Raw genomic sequence first — 11866 nt, forward strand, 5'->3', positions numbered from 1 at the left:
TCTGCGCTTGGAAAGATCAACTTGGACTGCTTCTGGTCGACAGCCAAATGCATCCCTGTGTCTAATCTCCGTCTGAATATTCTACACAAGAACAGTTCTGAATCCAAAGGGCAAAAAACTGAAATGTAATTACTTTGGGTTTAGTGAAAATCTAACAGCTCTACTCTATCCCTGATCAGTGATGTGATATGCGTTTTTGACTGGATTTTTGCAAATGAGATGTTCAGACTACCTATACTAACAATACACAGACAGACAACCAAGTAATTTTTGTTTTGTACGACATGTCTTTTCATGAAAAGTAGAAAGATGTTAATATTTATTGACTTATTCATTTAGAAAGTATTACATTTTATTATATATTATGCATAAGCTTGAGTGCATCAGTTCCGTTTCCTACACTCTGCTGCCCTCTATTGGCAACTTCACTGACAGCAATGTCAATTATGTGGAAACAAAATTTTTTGAGTTATGATGGTGAGGATGATGCACGCAAACTGTGGTGCCTATATTTCACGTTCCTTAACAGTATGTTTTATCCGAAATGTAGATGAATGTCAAGATTTCCTAAAAAAGCAAATATATCCTTTTAAAATATTTAGAAAAGTGAAGATGTGAAAATGAAAAATACTTGTAAGTGTCCACAATCGCTCTGAATGTAATGACCAAATATACCAAAGACCAAATATTCTTTCTTCAACTTGATAGACAACATATAGAATTGCACCATTTTTTCTCTGTCAAACCAGGAATGCCAACTGAGCTTCCCAAATATCAGCACAAGCATCTGTGAATGAGGAGGTATTTTCTGTGTCTCAGTAGCTGGTAAGTATCTTCAGTATGTCCCGTGTGAGTGCATCAGAAGAGTGCTGCTGTACTCCTGGACCTCCGATACTCGTCTCCCAGCAGTCAAAGCCACAAGCCTGCAGCTCCTCAACGGTGCTCTGGATCACTGATGCATCTGTTTCTGCAAACAGAAAGAAAATAAACAGTACTATCAACACCAAGAGCAAAACATTTTCAGTTACATTTCTATTTAATTTTCAATTTAGTTGTTTCAGCATGTGTGCTAGGAATGGCATGAGCACTTTATGTCTGATCAAAAATGGAAAAAAAACAGTTTAAATACGAACATTGTTCCAGTTGAAACACATTGTTTCCCATTTGTTGGACCACTGACCCCTTGCAGGTGACCTGACAGTGTGCCAAACCTACAAAGAATCAGCATCCCATGTGGAAAATAATGCCCCTGTGGAGGTTTCAGAGGATGAAAATGGGTGTAATTTTACCTGCTAGCCAACAAAAAAGCCCCCTGCTGTGTCAGGAGCATGAGCAATTGAACATATTTCTTGACATGTACGAATTTCTGCTTAAATGACACTGTAAGAGTAAGTAAACAGCCTGACAGGACAAAGGAAAGCTATGAGAACCCAATCCTATCTGTGATTTAAAAGCACAAGAGACCTTCATCTCAGAAATCTCAATTCAGCTTTACCAAGACTTGTTTCAAAATAACATATTTAAGCTTGGAAATGTCATCAGGCTTCATCCTGTTTTGTTTCTTCTTGTTATCGGAGGCTGTTGCCGAGAGTTCTAAGATCCTGATTAAAATTCAATGCTTTATTGGCTCGGGGCATAAACAAAGAGTCTTGCCTAGTTTGACATTCGATGTGTCTTTAGTGTCAGCTTTTGTCAGACAAGAGTGACAGGTCAGATTCACCTCACAAAAACGTATCGCAGGGTGCCACCATCACAGACACTTTTAAACTAATTCGCATGAATAAGACGTGATTGATGACAGGTAGCATACCAGCAAAGACTGGTAAAACGATAACAAGGACCGAGAAATCAACAAAAGAGCCACAAAAAATGTGATGTTTACACCTATACTACAAGTCACTTTGGATAAACGTAGGAAATTCAAAAAAAATTTTGGAGGTTTGGTTTCTGCTTCTTTTTGACTCAGTAAGCAACTATCTAGAAACAACCCTAAGAATTGTATAATGCACTAAAAACACTCTTTAGCATCTTTAAAACAACATCAACACAACCATAGACCATAGTTTTTTTTTTTCTTCATTATAGCACTCTGATAGGCAACACATGTGGTGAAGGTACCTGGTCGGAGCAGAGTGATTCCACAGCCTCCCCCTCCGGCCCCCGTCAGTTTGCTGTGTAGACCCCAAGCCAGGGTGATCTTACACAGGGTGTCCAAAGAGGAGTGACCCACACCCATCACGTTCAGATGGTGCTGGTTTATATCAATCAGCTCCTGATAAACACCACCACAAAGGATTCCATCAATCACTTCAAACAGACAAATCCAATAGTTCAAATAGACTTGCATCCCCCCAGTGAGTATCACAAGTCAATGTGCACAACGGGAGGGCCACAGCTATGACAACTAAATTCTACAGTATCTTAACATAGATCTAAGTCTTTGGCTTGAAATATTCTCCTTCAATAAATGCACATTGCTAGTGTTTTTAAAAAGGACGGGCATGTAGCTGTACCTCGAGTATGTTGTAATGCTCAGCTGAAGGTCCACGTGCAGACATCTCCGTTAGAGTCTGTTCACAGGTGCAGGACACAGCGTCGACTGACGCCAACACCGGCTTCATTACAGCAGGAAACTGTGCAAACACAGAATGATGTTCAAGTTTGAGGAGGAAACATAATTACTTATAATTACTCATCAAGAAAATTTGCATCAAAGATAATTATCATTTATTTCAAAGTCAAGCATGATGTCCCCAAACAACTGTGACTAAAATACCTGCTTCAGGCTCTAAAGAGGCGATATTATAAAAACAGCACCCAGCAATTGTTTATTGCAATTTTCAGATAAAAGTTGTCAAAATGGCTTGTTTACAAATTGTTATGGCTATGATGTCACAACCATTACCAGAGTTATAAAAGTCTCTAAGTACAGCAACGAAAAGCTTTTAAAGGGGCCAAGCATTATGACTCCTTTAGAATGTTGAACGTGCTGTCTTCTTATGGTCGAATTAATTTGTATTTCAGTGCTCGATACACCCAACGTTCGTATGGGAACATGAAGATCCATTCTGTAACAATCTTTCTTGTTCCCTTAAGGGCAATTGTCCTGGAATAGCACGCCCACGGCAAGGCAAAAGAAATAGCCCGCCCATGCGTCAACGCACGAGCGAGGAAGACCTGCGTACAACCAAGATTTACTGCGTCAAGATTGGTGTGGGCCTGCAGCTGCAGCTCGTAACTTTTAAGATCGAGAGAGAAGTCGAGGTGTGTTCGTTTGTTCACTGCCTTTCAGTGATGGATGTTATATAACTGGTGGATATGACGCTGGATTTGGAGATCGTTTGAAACTATGAAGGGGTCCCAGCGCTAAAAGATGCCAGACATGTATGGGCAATCGGCGCATACGTGCATAATCTAAACAACACAAACTTATAGTGAATCAACAGTTATGCAGGGATAATTTATTGTGATGATGTATTGTGTGCTCGTGATTTATTTCCTGTACCGCACACCCCCAGTAGCTCGTATTTTTCCGGAAATAATCGTACAACTCTATATATCTTTTATAACTGTATTTATATTTTTATAACTTTTTCAAACTGAATACCCTTCGAATATACAACGTATGCAATACTACTCTATAGTTACTCAAGATTAATATGAGATTGCCAGAAACCGCGTTTGTTATGGCAGCTTTAAGTCCAAGAAACACAGCGCATGGAAAAGAGTACAGTAAGGGCCCTTTAAAGCCGGTCCTGACTCTTTGCTCTTTTTCACCCCGATCATCACAGAATTCCACTTCACCAATCAGGAGACGCCAGCAGTGCGGCTACCTGGTGCCGTTGTCAGGGTAACAGGGCACAAGAGTGTCGCAGGAGTGTTTTATTTGGAGCTCTTATAAAGAGCACTCAGCACCGGGCCCCTAGAGCGGTCCTCCCTCATGAGCACACACACACACCAGCCATTATGCTAATTGAAGGGCACAGGAGTAAAAACACAGAAGGGGGAGAAAAGCCATTTACTACCTTGTTAATTTTGTCCTTAACTCCAGAAACAAGCACTTTGGTGCTGCGTGGTACTTTGGTGTTAGTAAGAAGGATTCTCAGAACTGGGACCCTGGGGAGCAAACAACCCGAGAATCAGAACGCAGAAACAAAACAATTCTGCTGTTTGCGAACTTTCAATGAAACAAATGCAAGCTGCAGGATACTTCCATAATAAGTAAGGGATAATGTACAGGCAGCCGGTTGTTATCGCAGAAATACACGGCTACTTGCCACATGAGAAAAAAAACTGGACATAAAATGTGAATTTGAAAAATTTTATTAGCTAATTTTTCCCGAATGCAGATCTTCCGCGAGGAAAAGCCGTTTGGTTTTGGTTAAAGTAAGAAACGATGTTCAAGCGTCACGACCAGGCAAATTGGTTTAATAATTTGTCAACATAATGTCATACTGTATTTTATTAAAACACATATTTATATTACATTTTTGTATAATGTTAAACTGCCCCTCTCAAAATGATTTGCAGCATCCAGGTTAGAGGGTGTTATTAGTTTTAAGCGGTTGTTATTTGAAAATATCAACCCTTGGAATGTCGCGACTGGCCAATCAGATTCAAGCATTCAAATGAGCCATGTAATAAAATGAAATAGGGCACATATAACAATGAAAATGAATCTTTTATGTAAATGTTATTATATAGATTGATTAGGATAAATGAAATTCATGGGTTGTTTTACCGGTCTAGTGGAGTTATGTTCCCGTCATGGTATCTTAAGAAACAACCTGTTATAGAAAGAACGGGAAAAGTCACAATAAAAGCACACTTAATGAAATAAAACACAATAGTGACTGTATAAAACATAATTGAGAAATTAAGCGTCTCACCCCATGTACCCACAGCATTATCCACCCCTGAAGGGTTCCCGTGGATGATCTTCTCACCCATAAACGCCCACCTGTTAATCAGATCCATCTCCTCTTTACTCCATCTGAAACAGAAACAGGGGGAAGATTTACATTTGCCAAAATACAGTTAACAGGAGAACAATTCTACAATTGAAGATGCGTTGGAGGAAATGTAGAGGAACCGGGGACAGACAAGCACTGTGTTATACTAGGGTCAACATTTTAGATGTTTCCTTATTACTTGTACTAGTATATATTGCACCAAGATGCAAGATGCTGATATTGGTGCCTTCCAATGAACAAGCATAAACTATTAATATTTCTGTTTTAATGTTCCAATGTTTCATTTTTCAGAGAAACAATTGGCAGAAATGCAATATAACTACGTCTTCAGAGATGTATAGAGACCTTACATGATGAGTGTTTCGTTTTTTTACCATAGAATGAACTATTTCTATCCCCTATTTTCTCTACAGTGCCCCTCAAAAGACAAACTGCTGTACACAGTGCATTTCATAAATACGTTATCTCCTTCGACAAAGCAGATAAATACGTGATTACATCTTAGTCCTGTGTCAGCCGCCGTAGTGCATTGTAACCTTACCGCTAGATGTCGCTAGATTTCACAATAGACCTTTTAAGGCACTTGTAAGACCAATGCATTTGTCGAATACATAAATGTAAGTGTTAAGGTTCATGAATTAGTAGTAGTAAAATGATTCAAGATAAATACATTCTACTTAAAAATCAATGTATAAACACATTAAGTATACATACTTCACGTACACAGTATATGCTTAAACACATATTTAAGTAGATATATGCTGTGTTACCTGGCTGAATCCTGTTGGGGTGTGAGAGGAGAGGATGTGATCCCTCTGGCAGACAGCAGGCCGGCAGCCAGGCAAACATTATAGGCGGCACTGGAGCCTAAACCAGCTCCTGTGGGCAACTCTGACCACACAGATACTGTGATACTGGCTAGAGACCTAAAGGAACGGCAGGTCAAAGGACCCTGGTCAGAACAATATTCATATGCTGTGTGATGATATGTATATGCATTTATAATGAATGATGCATTGCAGAGAGTTCACCCAAAATGAAAATTCTTTCATCATTAACTCACCCGTGTCATTCCATTCTTTTAAGAATTTTTTCTATCAAACCCCCTAAAACATTTGAAGAAAACCTGACCCTCATTGACTTCTATTATACGGACACAAAACCACGGAGACATTTCTCAGAATATCTTCTGACAGGTTTTTCATCAAGAGGGTGAATAAATGATTACAGAACTTTTGGGTGAACTGTTTGGGTGAAGTTTAATGATGTTCTTACTCCGCCTCGCCAAAAACAGACAGGTACATGTAAAGGAATGCCAAAACAGCCATGCTTCTTGTGTCTGTAGAAGCATCTGCAATGCCAGTAAATACACGGAGTCTCATCAAAAGATCGTCATCAAGCTCCTGCTTCAGGACTGCATGTTCTGCCAGACAGTCAAAGAAACATAAATTAAAGAAACATCGACTTTATTACTATCGTACAGTAAAAAAATACAGAGCCGATAAAAGGCATTATTACAACTTCAAGAAATCATCCCAGAATAACACGATGCCATTCTTCACTCAGTCTCACACACTTCAAACTCATATGACTTTCTTTTATGGAATTTAAAAGGGTGGACTATTCCTCTGAGAACGTTTTATTAAAACCATCATATCATAACGTAATACACGTCTGTTCTCACCTCTACAACCATCCAGAAGAGGCTGCAGTGCAGTTATTTCCCAGGACAGGAAAGTGTCAATATTGGGGAGATTGATGCACACTTTTCCATTTGATGTGGACTGCAGGCGCAAGTATGTGCGCAGGTTCAAACTCACAGCCAGAGCGACCTGTTGAAGGACAAAACTGTGTGTTAACTTTGTTTTAACACTTTTTTTAACTAAACTAAATTGCAATAATTTAAGATTTCCCCTGACTAACTGAATATCGTTAAACACACACCTTTCCATGCACCACAGCATGCTCACCGTGCAGAATCGCTTTACCCGGTGCTGAAACGTAGCAGTCCCTCGCATGCATTGTGAATGTTACGCTTTAACAAAAATATTACACCGACAACTTGACTCTCTATTTATACACGTATGTGCCAGAGTTGACAAACTTGCTTCTCATGTTTATGTTAATCCACGACACAAAAAATCTAAAATATCCCGTTCTGTCAATAAAAAGCTCTGAAGTCTATAAAGTCCGCAAAATAAATCCTCTTCACAGAAAAGATTGTGGTCAACATGTGAACGCTCTCGCTCCTCTGGACCAATCAGAGCAAAGCACTACCACCGCTGTTTCTCAAAATGCCAATCAGGATGAGACTCTCACAGTCACGCACCAATCAAAAGGCGCACCACCGTCGTGTCAACGATTGCGTGATGAGCGAACCCCGGTCGGCGTGTCTACCGGAAGCAAAAGTGGTCAAAAAAGGTCAATGGTAAACACAGAAACGCGTTTGCAATGGCATCTGTCGTGCTCAGATCTACAAATCGGGTCATTCGTTTGACTACGTGCGCGAGAATAAAGCAGATGCAGTCCGTGTGTTGTGTTCAGAGCAGGTAGAAACAAAAAGGCATTGAGAAATGAGTCCATATACCTTATGTGTGGCTTCCATGCTAATGTAGCCATGTAACGTTACAGTATAACTTACATTGTATGTTACTGACGTTCTCTCAGATACGCAAGATACGCCAGCACATCTGAGGAAGACAGAAGAACACCGAAAATATACACAAAAACAGGAGATAAAGGTTATTTTTATACATCATACTCCACACGCTGTTGGTGTGAGCTAGTAGATGTCTCTATACTGTAAATATGATGTATTTAGCATTAAAAACGCAAATGCTCACCCTGATCATGTCAAAGATTAGTGTTAACATCTCTTTTAAAACCTCGTTAGGCTTTTCCAGTACTTTCACAGGTGAGAGGCGACCAAAGGAGGATCATATATTTGAGGCTTTGGGAACGACAGATGAATTATCATCTGTAATTGGGTAATGGACATCTGCATAATACATCAAATGTGATGGTTATCAGTGATTTAATTGTTAGTATTAAAACTGATTTCCTCATTCAGGTTAGCCAGAGAATTTTGCTTCGACAAAGGTCATTCATTTACAGACCAGTTGGATAAGGTTTGGCTCTCTCTTTTTTTGCTATCTGATTTAATAAGGGCCAATGCATTTCAATCGAGTCTTTTCTGTACAGATCCAATGTGTCCTGCAGGATGTGGGGTCAAACATTGCTACCCCTCTATCATCAGCTAGAGACAGTCACATCAGTAAGTAACACCGCAAGACGTTCAACTATTGCATTGGATAGCCAGTAATCCATTCGCTTTATTGTAATGTTTTCATTTTAAATAGAAAAGACAAAGTTCAGCTCCCAGCCAGTGACAGAACTGGAGAGATGGATTGATTCGTTCACAGAAGAGCTGCCTCCGCTCACTAACTTCATACTACCTGTATGTATGTTTTAGTAAAGCTTTTGTAGTGACGATATCCGTATGCACCTGTGATATGCATACTGACAATTGTAACATAATAGATTAAGCGTGCTTAATACTGAAAAGTCGTTTTATATTAGTTCATATGGTACTTTGCAGTCAGGAGGTAAAAGCAGTGCCGCTTTACATGTAGCCAGGGCAGTTTGTCGACGGGCGGAACGCTGGTCAGTATAACACATGCATTCCTAATTCATTTATAAATAGTCTGTAAACATTCAGGAAAGTTTCCCCATTTCAAATAAAGTCATTCATGTTTTTATTGATTTCAGTGTTGCCCCTATTGTCCGTTCTGGAGAGGCAGATCCTGAAGTTGCCAAATATCTGAACAGGTATTCATCATTATTTGTAAAAAAAAAATTAAACATAGCATTTAATCTTGAATAATTCATAGACTGTTTTTGGTTTTAAAGATTGAGCGACTACTTGTTCACCTTGGCTAGATATGCTGCAATGAAAGAGGGCAATGCAGAAACCATCTACAACAGACCTGAGTAGAGAAGGAAACGCTTAGTCTTATCTAGAATTTGAACCATGGTTTTGAATTCGAAAACATTTTCTTTGGCAAATTCTCAGCAACATCCCTGGGAACAATGAACATTAGGGAACATGTTTGTTGAAATTGATTTTTAACACACACCACTGATGCACTACAGCCTATGCCAGCATCTCAGGGTGTATTAAAGGGATAGTTCACCCAAAAATGAAAATTCTGGCATTTATGGCAGATTGTTCCAAACCTTTATAAATCTATTTGTTCTGCTAAACACAAATGAAGACATTTGTTTTGGATTATTGTTGCCTCCCATTGACTCCCATATTTATTTTCCATACTATGGCAGTAAACAGGGGCCGAGATTTGCTCTTTCAAATATCTTCCTTTGTGTTTAACAGAACAAAGACATTTATACATACATATATATGTGTTTAGGTTTGGAAATATCTTAGGGTGAGTAAATGAAGAAAGAATTTTCATTTTTGGGTAAACTATCACTTTAAAGCTGTATCTTCATTTAAAGATTAATTTTCAATTTAAACTGAAATGGAAATTTGTTTTGAAAATGTATTCTAATAGTACAATCTGTACTCAGATATGAAGTGAAGACATTTTCTTAATGGTATAAAAAAAAACTTTACATGAAAAAGGACCTATATATGTGTTTTACTTGCCACAGAACTGCTGGAGTTTTGAACCTAGAATCAACATGACCTTTAAACAGAATCTGATAATAAACGACAGTGCACATTTATTTAGTCATTTTTTTAGATTGGATATTTAAATGTTTACATGGTTGATCGACATTTAAGTTTACATTTTACAGAGGAAATATTACTGTACACATGGATAACTTTACAACGACATTGCTTTCATAATATAATAACAACCTGCAGTTCACATAGTGCAACCAAATTTAAAAGACACTTCATTGTCAGGCAAAGAAAGGGAGATGAGCGGATGCTTTAAAGGTTGTTGCATCCTCCTTCAAGGATCATCGCATGGAAGAGGGAAAGAGAGCAAGATTCAGTAACATCATGAAATTCAGGTGTGACATCATGTCAGGGAGGAAATCACAATATGCACAGCCAAAAACCTTAATAGCCCATAACGTGATTATTTTTGCATTTATAACCTAAAACCTGCTTAAACATCTTTCAAGGGTTTGTTAATGTACAGTAAGTTCATTGAGATTCAAAACTGCTGTGGGACAAAATCAAAGTCCTTGTGCTATAAAGGACAAAATATTTATAATTTAACAAGAAAAGTGATGCATAAAAAGAGGGCCTTTTAGCCAAAGTTTTTACATCTCAGAGTTTCTGCACGCGAGAGTACTTAAACACCTTAATTTGACAAAACAGAAATGAATGGAGTTGGCAGATGAGGACAGATAACTTTTGTGGGAGCATTGTATAATATTGTATATACTGAATACACAACGTAGAGGGTATGCATACAATTACATTTTGGAGTAATCTGCTGCTGTATACTTGTCCTTAAGAGAACCGAAAACAAGTATGATGGTTGAATCGAAGAAATGTATGGGGTATATTTAACACCAACATCAAGGGGAAAATTTGTTGAAAAGTGTTTTTTTGCATGAATAAAATAAAATCTATGTAAGGATCAACCTGTTCTGAACCACAATTATCAGATTCACAAATAAATATAAGATTTGTTTTCGGAATTATTTTTTATTAAATGTTTTGGTGTGAAATATGACCCAGACATTTCTTGACAGCATGAGAGACACACAGGATCTTGGAGAAAGAAGAGAAGAATGAGAGAAGTTTAGATTGAGTTTCTATAGCGATCCCTAACAATAAAAGTATCACAGGTTTCATCCAGTGAAATCATGCACAGGGAGAGTAATTGTACACTTGGAATATGAGCACACTATAAAAATGAAACACTCTCCCTTAAAGAAATCGAATATACTAGAGCTGGTTTGCAAGTTAGTCATCTTTACTGTATGGCTTAATTCCAATACACACCTAAAGAACACAATGGCCAGAGTTACCAAGAAGGGAGAGCAGATTATCAAGTGATGAGTTGGTAAAAAAATCATATTTTAATATCGGTTTAGTGTCCTGCCTGTTCAACCTTTCAATCTTCAATTAAAAAAGTCCAAGAGAAGCTATTGAATTTTAATGAAAAACTATATATGATTTCAGTGCCTGTATTAGTAAATCATGAAGTTTAATACTTTCTTTCCTGCATTAAACGCAGAATTAAAATAACTACAATTAGATTAAATGAGCAGAATTTCTTTTACCATAACGTTGAGCAACACTGGGCTGTTTTTGTCGTAACAGTCTGATGAAGCCCATGTAGAGATTTAGAAGACATTAATGGAGATGTGCATCTTTTCTTGACATCTTTTATCCACCATACTACTCAAAGAATGGTGCTGGGTTTCCTCTCGACGTCCTTACCTCAATTCTCAGATACTCTTGAGCAGAAGTTTAGCAATATGTGTTATGGGTTGGAGAGCATTTACCATTTCAGGCAAAGTGTCCTGTGTGTCTTGAGTTGCATGGCTTGTGTTGCATTAGTATTGCTTTCCTGTTCCCTTTCTCAGGGGAGTGAGACACGCAGACCTGAGAGACAACGCTGAACATAATTCTGAAGCTCTTATGCCGGTACATCCACTGCTGACTTCGCTGTATCATCCAGATGGTTCAGGAGTGTTCCTCAACAAAAGATCAGTGTTTAGAAGCCAGTTCCCATTGAAAGATCAATAATAATGTTTGAATTCTAGATTCACATTGGATTCCCCAGTCTCTGATTGACAGGTTTCTTAAATGTACTGTGGGGTTTAAAACGGATTGTATGAGACGTTTAGACTTCAAATACGTGGATCTTCAAGTTTTTACAAAACTTCAAATGTCAGAGCTTTCA

General features: G+C 38.3%; 2 protein-coding genes across 3 annotated transcripts; one reads left to right on the forward strand and one right to left on the reverse strand.

Annotated features, from left to right (window-relative positions):
* Nucleotides 1–304: 304 nt before the first annotated feature.
* Nucleotides 305–7203, reverse strand: mvk (mevalonate kinase). Its single transcript, XM_056746399.1, has 10 exons — nt 6918–7203; nt 6658–6805; nt 6249–6396; nt 5744–5899; nt 4890–4993; nt 4742–4787; nt 4026–4116; nt 2514–2633; nt 2119–2272; nt 305–967 (listed from the first exon to the last, which is right to left on the reverse strand). The coding sequence occupies exons 1-10, from the start codon at nt 6993–6995 to the stop codon at nt 816–818; spliced, it is 1197 nt and encodes a 398-aa protein (XP_056602377.1). The 5' UTR covers nt 6996–7203; the 3' UTR covers nt 305–815.
* A 159-nt stretch (nt 7204–7362) lies between these two features.
* On the forward strand, nt 7363–11710 carry mmab (metabolism of cobalamin associated B). 2 transcript variants are annotated; one of them, XM_056745999.1, is made up of 9 exons: nt 7363–7522; nt 7641–7714; nt 7867–7960; nt 8044–8101; nt 8175–8247; nt 8333–8430; nt 8572–8636; nt 8742–8801; nt 11547–11710. In XM_056745999.1, the coding sequence occupies exons 1-9, from the start codon at nt 7425–7427 to the stop codon at nt 11707–11709; spliced, it is 783 nt and encodes a 260-aa protein (XP_056601977.1). In that variant the 5' UTR covers nt 7363–7424; the 3' UTR covers nt 11710. The 2 variants fall into 2 exon arrangements, with proteins under 2 accessions (XP_056601977.1, XP_056601978.1); XM_056746000.1 differs by lacking the exon at nt 11547–11710 and adding an exon at nt 8883–9719.
* Nucleotides 11711–11866: the final 156 nt, after the last annotated feature.

Source organism: Triplophysa dalaica, chromosome 4 (genome assembly GCF_015846415.1).
Source record: "Triplophysa dalaica isolate WHDGS20190420 chromosome 4, ASM1584641v1, whole genome shotgun sequence".
Taxonomy (NCBI): Eukaryota; Metazoa; Chordata; class Actinopteri; order Cypriniformes; family Nemacheilidae; genus Triplophysa; species Triplophysa dalaica.